The 23,058-nt window shown below is 36.6% G+C and overlaps 1 protein-coding gene across 1 annotated transcript; it reads left to right on the top strand.

Annotated features, from left to right (window-relative positions):
- Window positions 1–21,843, top strand: LOC147404553 (uncharacterized). Its single transcript, XM_086440567.1, is given in 13 exon segments — window positions 1–1,236; window positions 1,239–1,382; window positions 1,385–1,442; window positions 3,865–3,872; window positions 7,008–7,183; window positions 11,793–11,853; window positions 11,954–12,052; window positions 17,404–17,498; window positions 17,846–17,959; window positions 18,155–18,222; window positions 19,833–19,943; window positions 21,066–21,303; window positions 21,576–21,843. Coding segments are annotated over 13 exon segments (2,439 nt in total). The 5' UTR covers window positions 1–80; the 3' UTR covers window positions 21,687–21,843.
- Window positions 21,844–23,058: the final 1,215 nt, after the last annotated feature.

The following is a 23,058-nucleotide window of genomic DNA, read 5'->3' as shown; positions in this document are numbered from 1 at the left end:
TCTTTGAAGGACACAAGCAACTGTGGTGCTGTTTTTGTTTTTCTTGAGGAATCTGGTTAAGTTGTAATATCTTGAACAGTATGAGTGGTGCTCCTAAAAGATTGCATGAGGAGGTCAGTTATCCCACAACTTCAAAACATGCACTTGAAGACACAGGGGCATTTCATAATAATCTTTCTGGGAAATTGACTCAGTCAACTGCCAATGAATATCGCCCACCACCTTTTGAACCGGGACCGGATGGAAGGTTGGCGAAGGTTCCCCGTACCGAACCCCGTGATGCCGACAAACGATCACCAATTCTTCCAAGTTATCGAATGCCATCATCTAATGATTCATTCCTGGCTCATATGGTCACTTTGGAAAATAGGTTGGAATCAAGAGACTCCAAGGACAACAAGGATCCCAAGGCTGAGAACAGAGATGCAAAGGCAGAAAGTAGGGAAGTGCACACTGAGACAAGGGCTGATCCTCAATTTTCTAAAAGTGAGAAATTTGTGAGGTTAGAAAGTAGGGGAGATGATAATAAAGAAGTGAAATATGATAGGGAGCCTCATATGGGTTTTAAGGGTGATATTAAGACAGAAAAGGATGGTTATACTGCTGGTAATAGTCATGTGAATTGGAAGGAACCCAAAGAACAGCATAGAGGAAAAAGATTTCCCGAAACACCAGGAAATGGCATGGATCCATGGCGTCATTCACAAAGTAATTTGCACATCGCAAGTGAGATTGGGAAGGAAGGTTCAACCACAGAAGAGCGAGATTACTTAGAAGCACATGAGGCTGTTGGGGAGAACAAAGTTGATACTAAAGTTGATGATAAATTCAAAGAGAAAGAAAGAAAAAGGAAGGAAGAGAAATACAGGGATTGGGGAGAGAGGGACAAGGACAGAAATGACCGTCGAAACAACCTGCAAATAGGTAATAGCATTAGTGAACGCAGAGAATCAACACGGGAAGAAAGAGAATCAGAGAGGTGGGAGAGGGAGAGAAAAGATATTCAGAAAGAGGAGCGACCAAAAGAGAGGGAAAAGGATCACGTTAAGAAGGAAACATTGAATGGGGTTGAAAAAGAGGGTTCACACAATGAGAAAGAATTGATGGATGGATCTGCAAGATTGCCTGAACAGGAAAATCCGGCACTGGAGCATAATAGGAGGAATAAGGAATTTGATAGCTGGAAAGCTGTTGATAGGGATGCTAAGGACAGGAAGAAAGACAGGGATATAGATGTGAAGGAGATAGACATGAAAAGCGCAGTAGGTATTATGAAAAGGAATCAGATGATGGATATACAGAGGGAGATGGAGGTACAGAAAGGGAGAGAGAAGGTTTTGGCTATGGTGTTCAGCAGCGTAAGAGGATGCTTCGACCTAGGGGCTCCCTCAAGTGGCTAATCGGGAGCCTCGTTTTCGGTCCCGTGTCCGGGATAATGAAGAGTAAGTTTTACTTTATTTCTTTATTTTTTCATTGTTCATGCAAGGTATGGATTATGTCAAATAGCTTTTGTGCACTATTCTATTTACTCTATGTAGCCGTATGTTTTATGTCATCCATATGACATACTTTTTTATCCATGGAAATATCTTCTGTTAGTCTGGTGGTTAGGTTATGACCATGGAATGAGAGTTCCTGTCTACCTCATGGAGGTGTTCAGTAATGAAATTTAAGGTGCATGTTGGTGCTTATACAGAAAAAACAAATTGTGTTCGGATTGGACACAATATATATATATATATTCAGCAGCTAACGTTAGGGAGCCAACACGTTTGTCCTATGTGTTTTAAAAGTTTTGGATTGGGCTGATTTTTTGTGAGGATGATCTTCTCACCTTAGAGATCATCCTCACAAAAAATCAGCTTAATCCGGAACTTTTAAGCCACATAGGACAAACATGTTGGCTCCCTAGCGTTGGCTGCTGAACGCCACCCTATATATATTTTGATAGGTAAACCACTTTATTAATTGAAAAATGAAGGCAGTTGAGGCGACCAACCAAATATACAAAAGAGAAAAAAGAATCTCAATCCCCAAAGGGCTCATGAAGAACATAGAGCCTCCCATCTAAAAACAAAATCCTCAAAAAAAACCCCTTTAGAAACTTCCTCCCCTTTACACCAATAAAATAAAAAGCCAAGGATAAACACAATCATGTCATGATCATCCCTTTCCAACCCCGAAACAATCTCCTATTCCTTTCTAACCAAGTACCCTAAATATGGCAAAAGGAAGCAAGGCCCAAAGCTTTTTCTTCTAGCCGCATAATGGATTTGATGATCAATTGTTGAAAAGAAACAAACAGTTGAAAGGAAAAAAACCCAACTTGTATTGAAAAGATTCAAGAAATGGTACATGCGAGACACAAAAGGACAATGGATGAGAATGCGATCAATGGATTTACCACTTTTGTAACACAAGGGAAAGAAATTTGGGGTTACAAAATCTCGTTTAATAAGAAGATCCAGAGTAAGCACTTTACCAGAAACCACAAGCCAAGCAAAAAAAATAAATTTTTGAAGGAACCTTTTCACCCCAAATTGAACTCATTGGGAAAGAACCATGCCTATGAGGTAGGAGGTTCTCCCTGAAAGAACTAACTGAGAAGCGTCCTTTCTTCAAGCAAGTCCATTCCCGACTGTTGTTCTGAGAAGGCTCTATCCGAATATTGTCAAACTTTGAAAGAAGGTTTGTTAATCCCAAATTTCCCTTGCCGTTAAAGGCCCGTTTAAAACCCAAATCCCAGGAAATGTCATCCCATTGCGAATCCAGAACGTTGAGATAGGCATATCCTTTTTGGAGGATAACTCGTAAAGTGAAGGAAACTGCACTGATAAAGAAGTCTCACTGTCCGACTTATATTCCTAGAAACGAATCCTTTCTCCATTTCCAACTTTGAAACCTGTCCACTTCCTAAACTCTTGGCTAACCTTAAGAATTCCTTTCCAAACCTCACACCCAAAAGAACCCCTAACTTCACCGCTTTCCCATTCAAAAGAGTGTTCTCCAAATTTTCCTTTTATGCTTTTCCTCCATAGAATCTCCTTTTCCTCCCCAAATCGCCATAACCACTTTCTTTCCAAGTAAGGCAACCTTAGTCATCCTAAAACCTTTATCCTTAAACCACCGTTTCTTTTTGGGGAGCATATGACCTTCCATTTCACCAAATGGTATTTACAACTTCGCTCCTTATCGTTCCACAAAAAATCTCTAATCATTCTTTCCAAATTAGCCTCAATTTTCCTTGGCAAAGTAAATAAAGACAAGTGATAGACTGGGATACTCTCCAAAGTGCTTTTGGATCTCATGTTCATCTCCCACAGGCACATAAGATGCTTTTCTAAGCGAATTCCGTTACTAGTTAGCTACTCAAAACTTCGAGATACATTTCAGACTTGGTTATACTGTTGGTTGGCAACTTAAATTTCATTGTGAAACACATTCTAAGACTAACACAATAAACAATGGCAATTTTTTTTTAATGAACAAATGATGAAATTCTTGATTACAAATTTGCTGTAACTTTTCAAAATTACACTCATCATTATCATCAAAGCCTTATGGTCCTTATCCCAAGTATTTGGGTTTGGCTGCCAAATTACACTGCAAGTGATTAAAATACAAATCAAGGAGGTAGGGCTGGGTCTATTCTCCAACTACCATATGTCTTTGGAAATTCTAATGCTATGCAACATTAGTGCAGAGATAGATTGATAATTATTATTATTTTACCTGTAAAGTCAATTAATTGAGTACCACATATTTTCTGAGAATAATTCTCTTATAGTGGTGTTTTATCCTCTTGTGCTTCCTTTCCATCTTTGAAAATATGCTAATTATCTCATTCTCTCTTTTCATTTGCAGATCTCAAGGTTAGCCAATATCTTCTTCTTAACAGATTTGATTGAGCTGCTACTTTAGTCAAATTGGAACCAACAGGAACATGTGTCATGTTGAAAAGCAGATATTTTTATCTGTTGGAAATTTAGGCTCAATGTTTTCTAGTTTGCAAAAATTTAATATTGGCCTATATTTTGTGGTGTGTATGTTAATATTTTTTATGCATGTTGATGTAGTATGCTTCAAGATGGTTTTCTTTTTGGGTACTATGTGATTGCTAGATGCTGAAGCACAATTCATACTTCTGTCTTCTTATCTTGGGTATGGATATGAGTATGGTTAAGGTTTTAGACTCCTAATTCTTAGGGCATGGGAACACAGATAGCATTGTGTTCTTTTATTTCTAAATGTCATGGTAATATATATATATATATATATATATATATATATATATATATATATATATATATATATATATTATTTTATTTATTTATTTTTGTCCATTTTAACATGCTGTCGTGACTTTTAAATATTTATTTTAACTTTACAATATTCGTGTACAGCTGATCCTTATCCAAAACAGATCTAACACCCATACTCATGTACTGTCATGTTGACATCATGTACTCAGAGTGATTTTGAAGGGACCGAGTATGTTAACCTGTGCCTGTGGCACTTGTAGGTCGTTTTATTGGATTCAGTCAAGTGGTCCTACCTCACATCCCTCCTTGGCGTAAAATTGATGCCCTTGAACGAGCTTAACCATCCTGCAAATGTACCTCTTTTTTCAAAACTGTTGATTTGTTTGTCCAGGAAAAGGTCCATCCATTAGATGGTTTTAGTCATTCCATTGGGTTGTCAGCAACCTAAGATGTTGTTCATCGGAGGGCTGACTTGCTGCATGGTCTCAAATTGTCTGATTGTGCTCCAAGTGATGAAAGTTGGATGAGGAAGAATGAATGTTCTTATGTACGTGCTATGCCACTGTACGAGATTCTCTCTCTTTTGAGATCATGGAAAAGTAAGGTTGCCTTCTACACAATTCTCTTTCTTTTGCGATCATGGAAGAGTATGTGGCATAGTACATCAGTTTCATTGGCCTATAGAAGCTGCGTTGTTGTGCATATGCCCAGGGATCTTCCTTCTGATGGTGGTTTGAATTTAGATTTCAACTGCTTGAGCTTACAACATTGGTCTGATCACCGGCCAGAAACTGTTGACGTTTCTGTAAAGGAGCATTCAGTGTTGAGAGTCCTTTGAGCTTTTCTTTTCCAATTGAGTGTCCAGTCTCAATTATTTGTACATGCCGATAGACATATAATGCTTTTTTGACTAAAGAATTTTTCTTTCAAAAAAATTATTTTCTTGAGTATAAATTTCCAAATTCCAAACTTCCTCATGTCATTGTTATTTCTACTATTTTATTTCTAAGCAGTTACATTATTTTTTTGATCAGTATTTATTTGTCATTATTGATAAACATCTCCAAGAAGTGTCGAGATCAATTGATATCTTATCTCTGATTAATATAGACATTCTGGGGCACTCAGATCTGGGAAGCTAGCAAATATAATGTCTTTTCTGTTAGATCATTTTTTAGGTCGTTGACAACTCCCAACTGAGTTTCTTTTTCTGATATTTTCATATGGCCCCCAAAAAGTTCTTTCTTTATTTGGGATGCGTCCCTTGATTTTTTTTTTTTTTTTTTTATAAATTTTAGACAAACTCATGGTTAGGGGTATCTCTTTAGCTAGCTTCTGTTTCCTTTGTGTATTGGGCCGAGAATTGCTTGCCCACATCCTTATCCATTTGCGTATTTTCAAAAGATGTATGCTCCCATTTTCTTTATTTATTTCGTGTTTGTTGGTGCTTCCCATCCTTAACTTTGTCCTTATTCCAAGGTTTACACCTTAACGGAATGTTGCTCAACAGATGGATCCTATGGTCCCTAACTTCATTTGCTGTTTATTGGGAATCTGGTTGGAATGGAATAGCATGATCTTTATAGGGATAGAACATCCTTTGCATGAAGTTGGCGTGTCCATTATGAGTTTTATATTCTAGTGGAACAAGATCTACAAGGAGTTCAGATGACTCTTTTTTGAGGATATTTTTGTTTAATTGAGCCTCTCTATGATTCGTGAGGTTTTTTGTATGTACTTTTGTAGTTTTCTTGTGGTTCTTGTGTTTCTTTTGGTGATTGCTCTCTGTTTTCCCGGTGGTTGGCCGCCCTGACCACCTCCCCCCCTCCCTCTCTCTCTTAATAATTCCATTACATTTTCAGAAAGCTCAATTCATGGAGGGTTTGTTGGTCTCAAGAGTCAGCACTATGATTGCGTGGATGTTGTGATTTCTTTAATGCTAAATGTCTGTTGTGCTACTTTTTTGTTGCATAAATAATTGTGATTCTATTTGGTGCAAAATAACATAGAACATTATGGACCTTTTGGATTTTCACAATATAAGAAACAATTAGATTATGGGTTGACTTGGTATGTTTATGAGCTTACACATCAGCGAAACTGAGAATTTTTCAAAACAAGTTACTTTCCCCCGTATTGACAACATATGAACACATGGTAGTTTTAAAATCTATTCTAGCTCAAATTTTGTATGACCCCCTTGCCATAATAAAATCTTATGGTTTGTATCCCAGTCATACAAATAATATAGAGTTAGTATCTCATAGTTAATAAAAGTCTTACAGTTAGTATCTCACTCAAACAAATAATATAGTCATCGAAGTTGATTGTTTGATGAACTCAAACCCAATCATTAAACTTCTAACAACTGTCTAATAATTTAACATACAAAATGCATGACCCACATTAGAAAATAAAAGTTAGCCCCCTCTCAATATTGATGTTCCAGTTAGTGAACCCTTCTACAATATATGGTGTCTCACACCCTCTAGGAACTATCCATGTTTTCTAACTGTGTTTTGTTTCTTTTGTACACACTTAAGAGCTTCAAGAAGGCTTGACATTGCTGTCAGGGCGAAAGCATGAGTTTTCCATCTGTGTTGTGGGTTTTTGAAAAAATGAGTAGTATTGGACAAATACAAACGATAAATTTAGAAAATTGAATATCTCAGGCATTGAGGTTTGGCTCTTGTTCTGTTTCATGTGCATATTTGTTACATTTAATAGTTATAATCTCTGTGGCAGATAAACCTGAAGTATCAAGTGTTGTTTATAAAGTGGGTGAATGCATGCAAGAATTGATGAAATCCTGGAAGGAATTTGTAGCTTCTCTGGATAATAAAAATGGTGAAAGCTCTGACAGTGGTCCAACTTTGGAAATTCGAATACCAGCTGAATACGTTACAGCCACAAATCGTCAAGTAAGCATGGAATACAAAATGTGATTGTTCAATAATTGTTTGTAATAATCAATTTTGTGATTCATCAGTTTATTTGTGTTACTTTTTTTTCTTCTTTTTTCTCTTTGTTGTTTTAGTTCCCTAACCAAGCCCGAATCTTTGGGGATAAGGCTTCAACAATGGTAACAAGTTGTTTTAGTTTTTTTGATAAGTATACAATTATATTAATGAAAAAAGGAACATAAAAATATAAAAAGAGAAGGCCGAGATAGCCCTTCAGAAAAGAGAAGCAAGAAGGGCCAAAAGAAGGGCAAAACACTAAGATTTACAAAAAGAATCCCATCTAAAAACAAAATCATTGAAAGTAATTCCCAAGAACTCCTTGTTAACTTTGGACCAAAGGTACAAGTAGCCCAAAAGCTCTATAAAGACACCATGAGAGCTTCTCGCCTTACTTTGGAACACCCTGTTATTTCTCTCATTCCACAACCCCCAAGCAATAACCGAGGGAAGAATTGCCCAAATGTGCCTTTTTCTGAAGGAGAAATGTTTTTAGCCCATCCTCCTAACAAAGAGAAGAAATTGTGAGGAAAGACCCAACTTATCTAGAATTCCCCAAGGAAAAGAGACCAAATATCATAAGAAAAATAGCAATAGATTAAGGCGTGGTAAGCAGATTCCCCATCCCTTGAGCATAGGGGGTAGAAATTAGGAGTGATCCAACCTCAGACGATCAAATTGTCCATCGTTAGAATCCTCCTAAGAAAGCCAATCAAACAAAAAAGGAGACCTTGGAAGGAACTAACTTAGATCAAATGATAGACTCCGAAAAGGAACACTCAAAGAAAGGAAGAAGCGACTTATGAAAAAGAATAGATAGAGAATCTTAGATCTTTAGCCTTCGTCCATTCCCACCTATCTTGTTTATTCTCTTTGAGTTGGCAATAATTCAAGAGATCAAGGAAAGATACTACCTCCGTTAGCTCCCAATCATTAAAGTTTCTCCTAAACTCTAGGTCCCAAGTAGTAGTTGGACCATTGCTAATCAGACATTAATGTATCGAGCAATTCTTCTTCAAGGAACAAACGTACAAGACGGAAATTGAGTTGACAAAGATGAGATTCCATACTAACTATCTTCCCAGAACCTAATTTTGTCTCCCCGAACCCACTTTGAATCTAATACCTCTATCACCTTAAGAATCCCTTTCCACAAGCTATACCCATACGTGTTTTTAGCCTCACCACTATACCAGCCTAACATATTCTCCTCGTATTTAGCCTAAATAACCCTCCTTCTTCCACAAGCTACCCATCTCCTCGCCAAACCTCCAAAGCTACTTACTTAAAAATGCTCTATTAGCCAATTTTAGACCTCTAATCCCCAGCCTCCCATTTATCTTAGGCATGTATATCTACTTCCATTTGATCAAATGGTATTTTCTCTTTCCATTCTTATCATTCCACAGAAAATTTCTCATAAGCCTTTTCATTCAATTTTCCACAGACTTAGGTAACGAAAACAAGGAAAGGAAGTAGATCGGGATACTCGTCAAGGTGTTTTTGATCAAAGTTACTTTCCCCCCTCTGGATAAGTATTTGGCCTTCCATGTTCTCAACTTACCTTCCAATCTCTCAATCACACCTTCCCAAATTCTCTTGTTATTGTAAGGAGCTCCCAAAGGGTAAACCCAAATAAGATGTAGGTAAAGTATCATAATCACAACCCAATGTTGTAGCCATCATCTAAAGATTATTCAAATCGCTTATCCCAAAAAGTTTACTTTTTTGCAAATTAATATGTAATCTTGAAATTGCCTTAAAACGACACAATTAAGACTCGAAGCACTCTCACTTGGTCCTTAGAGTGGTCCAAAAACACCAAAGTATCGTCCGCAAATTATAAATGAGAAATCAAAGGTTCGTCATTGTTCACCCTAAACCTTGATAGCTTCCTTAAATCTACCGCTTTTCTAAACAATTTACCCAAAGCCTTTGCTACTATAACAAACAAGAACAGAGATAAATGATCACATTGTCTTAACCCCCTCGATCCTCTAAAAAAGCTGGCTGGACTACCATTGACTAAAATAGAATAAGACACCGTAGTAATGCATTTCATGATCCAACTAGTCCAATTTGTTCCAAAGCCCATCCTCCCCATCATATGCTCCAGGAAATCCCAACTCACGTGATCACAAGCCTTTTGCAAATCTATTTTCCCAATAATCCCTTCTTTCTTGTCTTTAATCCTCGAATCAAGACACTCGTTAGCCATCAACACTCCATTTAAAATTTGCCTCCCCCTAACGAATTCCCCTTGCTCATCATTGATAAGTTTATTTTTCCATAAAGTGGAATTTCCACAGAAGAAGCAATCCGATTAATAAACTCTATCAAGGGTATCATGGTGGAAGGAGAAGAGGAAATTAAGGATGGAGTGGTGGGTTATTACAATAATCTTTACAGGGAAAGGGAATCCATAAGACACCACCCGGATAACCTAGAGTTCAATACATTCAATCAGAATGAAAGAACATGGTTGGAAAGACCAATTAGGGAGGAGGGGTTAGATCAGTTCTTTCTTCGTTGAGTGGGGATAAGACTTCGGGGTTGGATGAATTTACTATGGAGTTTTTTAAGCATTGTTGGGACATCATCTCGAATGACTTCATGAAAGTTATCAAGGAGTTGTAAGAGAAGAATTGTCTTGACTATGGTTTGAATAGCACATTTGTGGCTTTGATCCCCAAGAGAGTTAGGGCGGATAATTTAGGAGATTTCAGACCAATTAGTTTGGTGAGCTCAGTGTACAAAATTTTAGGGTTTTTTTTTTTTTTGTTAGTATTTTAGTTCTCTATGTGCCTATTGAAATTAACTTAGGGAGAAAATTGCTGATATGAATCGTAAGTCATGGATATCTTGTGTTCTCACACCTGGGAAAATCTCTTTTAGTTACCAACTCACCTAATAGCGCTTGAAAATATTCAAATCAAGGGAGAAACTGAAATATATTCATAGGACAATAGACAAACCAGTTGATGAGTTGGCAGGAAAAATGTATCTGAGGAGGTTTTTTCTCCAAAGGGTGGGGTGGAGAATAGATCGTGGAAACAATAAAAAAAGGAAAAAAAAAAAAAAAAAAACAAGTAGGTCAAGGAGACCTACGAAAGCATTACAAGCAAGTATCAAAGCCACTTTGGCCTCCCTCATTTACTACAAAATCCATTCTAATCTCTAGATATCTTCAACCACTTGTACATGATAGCTTTTACCATTTAAAACAATAACTTGGGGCCTCCTCCTTGGCATCGGAGATCCTACAATCCCTTCCCTTCTGCTGATCCCAACAAACTGCAAGTGGAAGGAATCTCCAAAGAATTTGACCTCTAGAGGAGACAGCCAAGGTGGAACGACCCCTAAAAAGGACCATCACCGTCTTGGGCAAACTCCAACTTATCCGGCTGATAGAAGAAAGAACGCCAAACTTTCATTGTTGAAGGAGGAGATGGTTCATAGTTTTTCTATTAGACTTGCACATGGAGCAGAAACCAACAATGCCTATAATATTTTTTTCTTGATAAGAACAATGTCTATAAATGTGACTTGTTGTAGGCCGAGTCTTCATTTCCAACGTAAGTGCGACAGAGAGAAAAAAGAAAAACGCCATGAAGGCAAACTTAAACAAATATAGGAAAAGCTCTTTTGAAACAATTATTTAGAGGTTCACAATAATCTCATGCAAAGCATTGTACCTTACCTAAGAATAACATCTTGCTAGTCACAAGTGAATACTACAACCAATTTTCAATGGATCACTTTTTAGGCCGAAGAAGAATGGTTATTTTTAAGCAAGCCCATGTTCTATTCCAAAAATCTCTAAACATACAAGCTTGTGTGGAATATAAAACTGCGTCGTTTGGAATTTCACGTTAAAAAAATCCTGGGATGGTGGCTCAATGCCATGTAAGAGCCTTAATTCCAAAGAAATGAGGAGCAGGTGATCAAAGAATATTTGGCTGACTAGGTTGTTGGGTGGTGTTTACAAGATCGTCGCTAAAGTTGTAGCTTTTAGGATTGAAAATTTTCTGGCTCTGTCATTACATCTGTAAAAAATTCTTGGTGAAGACAAATCCTTGATTATGTAATAATTGCAATAAACATACATGGTGGATTCTAGAAATTTTGTGCAAATCTGACATGGAAAAGGCATGTGATCACCTTTTGGTGTTTTTAAGAATACAAGCTATTTATCATGGGGTTTTTCTGGGAGGAATTGGATGATTTTCTTTCTCTACACTGTAGAGCTTAACTGGTGTGGTATTAAATATTGTGGCTTTTAGTGCATAAATAAAGTGAACTGGAAAAGTAATTGTTTTTACCTGAAAGCTATGTATAGCTACACATATTAATACAATTATATCATAATGTGTGTTTAATTACAAAAAAATAAAATAAAAAATATCGTCCTATGTATTGCATTGCACCCTTCAGAAAATGGCGCACTGCATACAATAATTTGCATGTGTCAATGAGAGATACAATGCTAGCCGTTTCCTTGCTTTCATTGCTCCAAGCAATCTCTTCTGATAATCTTGTTGCTCATTAGATTTTTTAGCTTTATGTGCAGGTCAGAGGTGGTCAGCTATGGGGTACAGATATATACACAGATGATTCAGATCTCGTTGCTGGTATGAAATTTTATACGGAAGCATAAAAAATATTTAATTTGGTCTGCAGATCATAGAACATGGTAATTGATGAGACTAATAATGATGTTTTGTTTATTAGTTCTCATGCACACTGGTTACTGCCGCCCAACAGCATCCCCTCCACCACCTGCTATCCATGAGTTACGTGCAACCATTCGAGTGCTACCACCACAAGAATGTAAGTTCACAGATGAATGTCTAGATTTTGAAGATGAGCATGAATTATGTGTGGAATCTAGTAATTGGAAGAAGTATCCACTTTATAGAACTGATGGTTTTACTGGCTGTCCTAGACCTTTGTAGCATTTGGCCTTTAGATTTTGCATTAATCGTCAATATCTTCTTATGCTTATTTGTGTTTTCTTCTCCGCTCAAGTCTAGTTAGTTTTCATCGCTATAATCCGACATCCAGGTGATAATTTATTTCTCTTTTTTAATTCATGACGAGTCTTCTTTGTATGACTATCAAACTTTACACCCCATTTTATTAATTTTAAGTTTTGAATATTGCCGAGGCATGGAAAAAACCAGGATTTATTAAGTTGCATAGACCTCACATTTGTTTTATTTGAAGAGACTGAGAACCTCACAATAGGTTTGTGTTGCAGTTTGTCTTTATAGAAATTACTTCTTGTGGAAACAATGGAGGTTTTTCTGAGACATCAGACTTTGTTTCAAGCACAACAATTGTGGGATTATTGACAATTCAATGATTGTAAATTTTTTTTTTTTTTTTTGATAAGTAAAGAGAATTAAAGAGATCAACCCAAAACAAAATAAAACCTAAATTACTCGCTTGAGATCCCACACACAGGATCCCACGTATGTAAGAAATCCTCTAAGAAAACACCTTTTGACTTCTACAAAGGTCTTACACCAAAAGAAAACAAGCCTAAGGATCGAAAGGAAAAGGTCGCAGCTAGATTGCTCGTGTCCTTCAAAAACTCTTTCCTTCCTCTCCTTCCAAACACCCCACGTGATAGCGAAATGGGTTATGCTCCATATCAATCACTTTGAATCTTGAAAAGTCACCTCCAGTTGACTTCACTCCATAAAGACCTCTCTTATTGTGGCCAGCATTCAAAGTACCACACCAAACAACAACAAAAATTGATCCCACACTTCCTTTGCTACCACACAATGCACAAGAAGGTGATGCACTGACTCCTCAGACATGCACAAAATACAACAATTCGGGCCACAAAAGCCTCTATGTTTGAGCTGATCTAATGTAAGAATCCTCTCTCGAACCGCAGTCCACACAAAGAAACTCACCTTAGAGGGCACCCTTGGACCCCACATTGCTAAGTAGGGGAAGGAAGGGTGTCCCCTGCCCTATCCAAATTTTTGTAGAACTCACTACTGGAGAATAAACCCTTACTATTAGTGTCCCACCACCTCAAATCATCTCTATCTGAAACCAAGGGAACGACGTCCAAACACTCCAATAAGTAGGCAATCTCTAGCAATTCCCAATCATCAAGAGCTCTCCTAAAACCAAAGTCCCAACTCATATCATCCTAGTTCTGCACCCAAAAGCAAGAAATTGGAAGGTTCCTTTTTCTTGAGATGGCGAACATCACGAGAAACCTTTCCTTCAAGGGACCCATCGCACACCACGCGTCTTCCCAAAATTTGACTTTATTCCTCCTTTCCACCTTGAAAGCGACTCTCTTCCTAAACTGAGGAAGAACCTTAAGGATGCCTCTCCAAACTCCACACCCAAAGATGGCCTTCACCTCTCCGCTATCCCTCCCGAAAGAATCCTCCTCACACTTTGCCGCGACCACCTTATGCCACAAACTATCCTGCTTAGGGATTAAAATGGGTTGGATTTTATCTGATATTAGAGTGATCAGAAAACTGATCTTAGCGGGTTTGGGTTATTGGAGTAGATCCTAATAAAAAGAACCATGATAAAATGACTCCCCCACGTGGCATACTCAAAATACTCAACTGATGTGGGGTGGTGCCATAACCATACATTTTCTTTCATCAGGATACTCAACCCCATAGATTTATGGGGATGTGCGGTTGTGTATCTTGAGGCATAATGTCTATAGTTCTGACAAACCACACGTCAAATGAGCATTTTGAGTATGCCACTTGGGGGAGTCACTTTATCACGACTCTAATAAAAGAGGGATCGGATATGGTTTAATGTTTGTTAACTCGACCCGAATCTGACTGCTATATTGTTTTTTTAGTGTTTTTACTTAAACCCTAGGGTGCATCTAGGTCCTTCACATTCTCTTTGCTATTTTGAAGTTGCTTCTTGTGGTCTTGCCTCACAATTAGGGCTTAGAGAGTTGATCTCGCCTCTCTAGATTGGAGTAAGTCCCTCTCCCCCCTTCACTCTCTCTTGCTTGATTAGATAAAGTCGATTTTGCCTCTCTCTATCTCTCTGCGTAGGTGAGATCAAGTCTCTTCCTAGCTACAATCTCTTGCTAGTTGCACTGTCTATATTGTTAAACTTCTTCACATACTGTTTCTAAAGCTGTTGGATTTTATTTTTGATTCAATTTTTTTTTCAAATTTTGTTAAGCCTTTTTGAGATACTATGATATGATATATTACATAGTCCTTACTTTTCTCCCTTAACCGGTTCTCTTTCAAAGTATCATAGATCTCAAGATAATTAGACTATTTGTAAACAGAGATCTTCTATAAAATAGAGGTTTTTTGCTACAGTTCTTTGAAATTTGCAAGCACAAAGATTCGTTAGACTGAAGACGGTGCTCATAAAAAATCTATCAAAACTTAACAAAAAAAGAGAAATTATCCCCCAAAAAAAATCAATCCGTGTTGGGATCGGTTTAACAAATAATATAAATTCGGATATGATTTTCAGTATTAGATCAGAGTCGGATTTAGATACGAGTCCATATTGAAAAAATAGATCCGAATATGGATATAATCATATTAGAGTCGGATCCGACCCATTTTAAGCCCTAATCCCGTTCCATTCCAAACCTCCAAAGCCACTTTCCCAACAAAGTCCCATTAAACCCACGTTTTTGAAACCAAGGTCCCTCAAGCTCCTAGCTGAGCCCTTAGTTAGAATGGAAGACTTATTTGGGTGGCCTGCTTTTGCAAAATTTTGACTTAGACAATGTTATGAATAGAGGAATCATCTTAGTAAATTTTTGTGGTCTTTGCAAAGAGGATGGGGAGTCTGTGGATCATTTATTACTTCATTGTAAGTTGGCTTCAGAGATTTGGTCACATTTCTTGAGCTTCTTTGGTTTTTCATGGTGTGCTTTGAAGACCTTCCGTGAATTAGTTGTTGGGTGGGGTTAGCCATTGGAGCAGGTTTCGTGGCCTTCAAGAAAAAACTTTGGAGCTTGACGCCCTTTGCAATTTGTTGGGAGATTTGGAAAGTGAGAAACCTTAGGAACTTTGAGGGAAATGGGATTTTTTTGCGTGAAATTTTGTTTTCAATCTTGGGGTCTACTTTTGTGTGGAGCAAGGTGTTCCAGGAATCGAATTGGGTCTTCTTTGAAGATTTTCTGACAAAGTAGGTTGGGTGGCATTGAGGTGAAATTTTGGGTTTTTTCTTCTTCTTGTTGTACTTTTTCATGGTCATCTCGACTGTGTTTTGTTTCAATAAAGATCTTTGACTTTTCAAAAAAAAAAAAAAAAAAAAGTGATCATGGAGGACTGCACTGACAGCTGGGTCATTGACTATACTGTCATAAATTGTTTTGTTGCTGATTTCTTGAATTATGTCTTAAGGAAATCTTTTCTGTTCATTGCCCGCACTTTTCTCCATCTAATAAAATTTATCTTATGCATAAGAAGTTCATTGATTTAACACTTTTATGTACTTCTATGAAGGATTCAATGTTCTCTTTTAAAGAAATTCAAAACTATGTTCATAAGATTTTTTATATTATTTGCATTTCGCGTTTTTTTTATAGGGTAAGTCATTTCTTTGGGACTCTGGCCGTGCCAATTTGAGCCAACGTAATTTCCTGTCCTGTCCCCACTTCTCCCCCCCCCCCCCCGCCAAACCAATGTTCCAGAAAGAGAAAGGGTTACAAATCCATAAGTGAGAGCATTCTAATTACGAGTAAAATCCTTGGACACTGGCAGTGAGGCAGTGATCTACTTTATCCTAAAAAAAAAAACCATTGGCTTTGCTCTATCCATAATCGTGAACATGTGTCCAACAACACTATTCTCCAAAGCTTCTTGTCCTTGAACCTTAACGGGACCTTTATGTTAGACGTAAATACTCAAAGTACCTTTTGGAGGACTAAAGAATATCAAATAATGAAAGGGAGAAACTATGCATCTTCAAGCAAGCTTTCAATTTATGAATAAATGGTTTCCCCTTTCTCCTGGACTTTTTTTTAATGTGCAGGTTAGTAAATATCATTTTATGATGATTTAAATGAACCACCATTTTAATTTTGTCCAATAGCATTTTCCTTATGAATGCATCTACTCTAAGGGGAATCAGCTTCCCTGAAATCCGTCAATCCTTCATCAAAAGGTCTCATAGAGGAATTCTCGTTGGGTTCCCCTTCTCCAAAGTTCTGAATCCTCACCATCTGCTCAAATGAGAGTTGCTTCAAGCCAATGGAAAAGAGTCTCATCGCACACTCAATCTCCCTATGTAGAAGATTTCTTTTGAAAGAACGTGGGCACTCTGTAGTTCTGTTCCTTTTATGACCAATGGTTTGCTGAACCCCTTGTCCATTTATCTTTTGCATGACTCGTGTAAATGCATATAGATCCATATTTTGATATGTTTTCATATTAAATTTAGCCTAAATCTACTGGAAAAAAGAGTGTGGTGTTAGAATTGGAACTTTCCTACTTAGTTTAACACCCAATTTTTGAGCTATGATTTCTGATTCTGTACTGTGTGATGTTTTTGACATTCAGATTACTTATTCAATTCCTTTTTTTAATATCATTTTTCATTATTAAAATATGCTCAAATTGAATTGTGTTTATTTTTTTGGGTGTGAAGTTTGAAGGTTGGGTTGACATGTTTCCATATGCCGAGCAGAAATTTGTAGTATGGCTTTGGTAGTGTTTGATCACTTGACTACATGTCACATCCTTTCTCCAACATATTAGGAAATGTTACATGATACGTTGATTTTGTATCTATTTCTTGCCTTTCCAGTCAGAAATTGAGATTTCGAAAATAGGCTGCAGGAACTGTTGCAACACATTGAATTTTAAAACCTTATTCATCTTGTGAAAGAATGTTAAATGTCCAGTCATTTATATCATTCTGAACTTAGCATTCTATAAAATTCATTTTCAGAAATAACATTGAGCAGGTGTAGTTCAGTTTTAATTCTTGTATTTTGAAAAAAATTATTGATTGAACACCAATGAAAAAAGTAGTCAGTCAGTTGTCATATTCTCCTGTGCTTACCTCCAGAGATGCAAAACTGAGGTTGTAGAAGTTACAAGTTACTTCTGTTTTGCAGCTAGGTTTGTGTATGATTATTAATGTTGTAAAGTGGATCCTATTTTATTAATTTTTTACTGTTAACTTTGTTATAGGTTATACTTCTACATTGAGAAACAATGTCCGTTCCCGTGCCTGGGGAGCTGCAATTGGTTGTAGTTATCGTGTTGAGAGGTGTTGCATTGTGAAGGTGATGGACATTTTCATTATGCCCCCCAATGTATCATTTTTTAGAATATCTTATACTCAAATTCCTTGATAATACTGGTTCCTTTACTTTTCAGTCTGAGATAGTTCCTTCTATTATTTTACTACTGAATCTCGAACCGATTTGCTCAATGGTTCATGTTTCTGGGTTCTCTGTCTCTATTTTCAATAAATGGATTTAGTTACTTTATTTCAAGGCTAATTTCAGAAGATTGTCTTTATAGAATCATCTGGATTTGGTTGGCTATCTCTGTTATGCACCAACTTCAAAAATTCTTTCTTATGTTCTGCTTACCTCGCAATCATTCACAATTTGATTCTTTTCTACAGAAAGGAGGTGGGACTATTGATCTCGAGCCTTGTCTAATGCACACGGCATCTGTGGAGCCTACTTTGGCTCCAGTGACCGTTGAACGCACAATAACTACAAGAGCTGCAGCATCAGTATGTTCCTTTCTTTTCATTTCTTTTTCCTTTTTTTTTTTTTGGGATAAATTTTAACCTTTCTTTTCTGAATCATACTAACGTTTTCAGAATTTATCTATGCAAAAAGATTCAGGTGTTTGAGAAATCATTTTTTTTTAAATGAAATAATTTTTTTAATAGTGAAGAACTTAGATGATGGATTTGATATTGTAGAATGCATTACGTCAACAAAGATTTGTGCGAGAAGTCACTATACAGTACAACTTATGTAATGAGCCCTGGTATACTTCAAAACTTCCCTCGATAGTTTTGATATTTTTCTTCGTTAGTTTTGATACTCAATTGTGTTTTTATCCGTAAAGATAATTTTGATAAGCAGCACTACTATTTTTTATGTAATGTTGAATCCGTGATGATGGGTATTTAATGTGAAGAATCTAAGTGGATATAATGGGCATGAAGAAATTCTTAGTTTATCTTGTCTTGGTTTGCATTATCTTCACTATTACATGAAACAAGAACTAGAAGCATAAAACTAATATCTAGTTTCAATGGCATATAATTTTATTTGTCCTTCTCAACCTATAGCCGTACCATGGTTGACATATTTTAAAGGAGTTGTAGAAGAGGCTCTTAACTATTTGACCTATATTATTCTTATTAAATCATCCTGACTGTAACTTTTTATCCATCTGAACCTATTGGTGTGTTTTTATCTTCTGTCTAATTTTTCTCTCTGGTGGTTGTGTACCTATGCACAGGTGGTATTATTATTATTATTTTAATAAGTAGTTAGGTGTTAATTTCCTCTTTATTAATTGGTCAGCAACCTGATTAGGGAAAATCAAATTTGTCATTAAATAAGAGACTAGAATAAGAAATGATGTTATGAAAGGGAAAATTCAAAGCAATTAGAAATCTGGGGTTATAAGATGAAAGCCAGTAATACTAACAACTGCACATCTATTAGTACGACAACATATTCAAAGATGAAAATCTGGGGTTCCTATAGAAGGTGAAAATTTGAAGTTTTAATATTATATACAAATATATATATATATATATCCATATTTTGCTACAACGGAGGTTGTCCCCACTGATTTTGACCTTCCAATTCATGGGTCATCCCACCTATTGGACTATCTTGACTGTCTGCTCGGTCACTTGTGTTTGGACGGGAAATATTTGGCAATGGGTGCACCAAAAACCTATTGATGGATGGTTACAATTTTTCAATTGGTATGTTTGATTGGGAATGAAAAATGGGTGTGAAATCCAATTTTCTTTGAAATCATATTTTCCATATGTTTGATTGGTTTTTCCATGGAAAATGGATTTTGACCCTCATCCAAAAATCTGGCAAACCCGGATTTCATTTCCCACCTATTCTCATGGGAAAATGAAATCCACCCCAAATTCCACTCCCAAATCAAAATCTTAATCTCTTCGCCCCCACCTTTGGCAGCCACCATCACCCGCTCACCACTGCCCTCCTCCGCTCTCCCTTGTAGTTTTCCGATGCAATCCAACAATGGAATTTGGTTTTTCCACCTACCCATTTTCTGCTACCATTTTCACATGGATTTCAAATTTCATCGAAAATGATTATCCATGCAATCAAACAGACCATTGGTGTTTTTCTTGAGCAGTGCCCAAAAGGTGGTCTTACCCATTGAACAGCCCAGATTGAGTGGACCAGTAACTTGTGGATATTTACATACAGACCTTTTCTTTATAAGATGCACAGAATACCTTCCATTTATTGATATATGTTTTCTTATTTCTACATCATCTACTTGGGGGGGGGGGGGGGGGGGGTTGTATTTTAACTCTATCTTCAAAATGGATCGTGGATGGACTTACTGGGTGCTACACTTAATAATTGCTTCAGGATTAAATACAGCATAAGCATAGTTGCTGACAAGGGACTGAAGAAGCCTCTTTTTACGTCTGCACGCTTGAAAAAGGGAGAAGTTCTGTATTTAGAAACACATTCGAACAGGTATTCACTTCATTGACAGAAATTTATATCTGACATGATTAGTGGCAGTATTTATGACAATTGGCATTCAACCACATGCTTTATGACAATTGGCTACCGTGGCGTGCTCTGAAGTTTAAGTATGAAATTTCTTATCATTTATACCTACATTACCCTTCCAGATTGATTGGTGGAAAGAAGGCCAGAAAACGGGTTTCATCTTTCTTTCCTGTTAATTGTGTTTGTTTTTCAATTCACTTTCCTCCCTTGTTTGAAACCAAGTCATGTTTGCTGGTGTTTTGGGCATTCTCAAAAAAGACATTTCTTTTCCCAGACCAAAGTTTAAAGAAAATATTTAAGTTCTATGAATAACTAATCCTAAAAGTTATGACCTTTAATATCTTTTAATCATGGATGTCAGATGGAACTTTAAAGGAAAGACTGTTCTACTGCCAATTAAAATCATATGCTACCAAAAAAAACGCAGCACCTAGAAAATAAACAGACCAAAACTAGTGATCTTGTCAGAATTCATATTTTGGTTTTTAACTTGTTCAATACTTCCAAATTTGGGTAATTGGTTTGTTGGAAAGATAACTTAATAAAATTATAACAACAGGAAAAAATGACAGTCAAATACTTGTCGATAAGAGGGAAAATATGCAAAAGATCACTTGGGTTCTGATGTGTGTGTGTGTGTGTGCTTTGACCACCCCACTCTATTCACGTCCTTATCACTTCATCATTTGCAAATAACACGCAACATTTCTTCAATATTGTGCAGTTACTTAAGTTATAACTAAAGCAAGCATATAGAGACTGAAAGCTGCCTATCTATCGTATAAATCAATTGTAACTAGGAAATCATTTGTCTCCTCACTATTTTTTTCTTGTGCTAGTCATAGCTATCTCGTACATGTCCTTAAATATTGTTTTAAGTAGTCGTTACTCATTGGCGAAGAAAATGAGAGAAAAACTTCTATTTCAGATTGAGTTGCATCTTGTTCTCACCCTTACAAAGAGAAACTACAACTTTGTTTAAAGAAAGTTCATTTTTGCTGCGATGTTCAATGACACAGCCATCCAATGATTTTCTTATTTATTTAGTTGTGTATTCTAAATCTTTTGTAATGTTATCTGAAGGTATGAGCTTTGTTTCAATGGAGAGAAGATGGTCAGTCCAATGACAACCTCTCTGGCACCTGAAACAGAAACAGAGAAGCTTCAAACTCACAATTCACATGAACAAAATGGTGAAAGAAGTACAATGGACCGTGGAAACATTTTAGTCGATGTATTTCGGTGGTCTCGTTGCAAGAATCCCCTTCCCCAGAAAGCAATGCGTTCAATTGGGATTCCCTTGCCCCTCGAGTATCTGGAGGTACTTACTAGATCTTTTTATATCTAAGAGCTCCTATGAATATTTGAAAATATAAAGAGATACTTGGATATTCAGTTTAAAAAAAAAGAAGTGAAATAAAACTACTTTTCTAGAAATTTGGATATTCGGAACCAAACCAAGATGATGACACCATTGTCCAGTTTGATGAAATGGGCCTAGATAGATTATGTGATTAAACGATTGAATTATACAAATGGTATCATTATTTTGACAATTGTTCATTTGCTTCTTTGGTATTATCTCTTGAGCAGGTATTGGAGGATAATCTTGACTGGGAAGATGTGCAATGGTCACAAACTGGTGTCTGGATAGCTGGAAAAGAATTTGTGCTCGCACGGGTGCATTTTCTCTCTCCAAATTAAGTTAAATTTCTGTTATAAATTTCTCAGACATCATAATTTCTTATTTTATGCGTGTACCAGTAATAATTGTGTAAAAATTCAGATCTTGATGTCTCTGGTTTCATAATTTAAAAGAGTGTAATTTTGTTTTAAAAAAAATAAAAAATTGTTTATTCAACTTTATGGTGTTCATCTGTGTAGGTTTTTTATCTAGACATTGCTGATGCTAAGCATCACATTGGATTGACAATATAGTCCAGAATTAGTGGTAAGGTTTGAAGGGGTCAATCATGGTTGTATAATGTGGCTGGTGTGTTACCCTTGTGACCTGTCACAAGTATGTGTTTGCTTATAATGATGGAATTAAATTTGAAATGTCTTCAATGATTTAAAATGTGAAATATAAGTTCCCGTTTGGTGTCATCCTTTCAAAAAATCATTGTGAGAATCAAAATTTGAAGAAATGGCATCACCTAAGTTGTTTTCTATCATTTTTCGTCTTCCATCATACTTTCTTGCTATTGCTAATGGTAGTTAGGTGGGGGTTTTAACTGAGGAGAAATGAGAAGCGAAAGAGAAGATGATTTTCTGACATGGTGGAATTGTATTGTAATATGATGAAAAAGGATTCAATGTTGGTGGAAGGAATTGAACTCATCAGATCCGGTAATTAATGAACCAGATTTGGATTTGGTCTAGAACTTAGATCAGGTCTTTTTGATTCTAGTGTCACGAACCCGACCCTTTCACTAAAACATGTTGGTTGGTTTTAAGTCCTCATCAGATCTCAATTTTGATCCTAATGCAACCTGTGATTTTTTATTTATTTATATTTTTTTTTAAGACAGGAGGATGAAATCTATATACATGTGCAAACGTATAATAATATGTCCCAGTGGATCTTAAACAATTGTGCCAAGTTTGTGTATCATTAGATCCTTACTGAATCTTGGATCCAAATTCGATCTGATAACCAATTAGATATTATTACATTGAATCCTTCTAAAAAGCCATTCATCTCGAACCTACAATATCTGATTTGAGTGGGGATTTGAATGACGGTTCTAAGTATTATGATGAAAATTGGGTGCCCTTTCAAAGTAGTGAGCAGCAAATGTCTAAAAGGTTCTAAAATCTAATGGATGGTCTCTTATAATTGGTTTTTATTGTAAACCGCCACTAAATAATGTGGGAAAATGCTGAAATGGCAAAAAGTATTTACTGCGATTCTCACGTTTGACGTGGGATGTGCACATAACCATGGATGTGTTTCCTCGTGATATGAGTTAAAATCATCTACTGTTATGTGTACATGTCCACGTCAGACTTGTGAGAATTACAGTAAATCCTGTCACCCCACAGCACGACTCAATAATGTATTAGAGGTGATTAA

Source organism: Akebia trifoliata, chromosome 4 (genome assembly GCF_017979445.1).
Source record: "Akebia trifoliata isolate Shusen 1 chromosome 4, ASM1797944v1, whole genome shotgun sequence".
Classification (NCBI taxonomy): domain Eukaryota; kingdom Viridiplantae; phylum Streptophyta; class Magnoliopsida; order Ranunculales; family Lardizabalaceae; genus Akebia; species Akebia trifoliata.
Note: the sequence above shows the minus strand (reverse complement) of the source record. Positions and strands in the feature narration are given on the sequence as shown.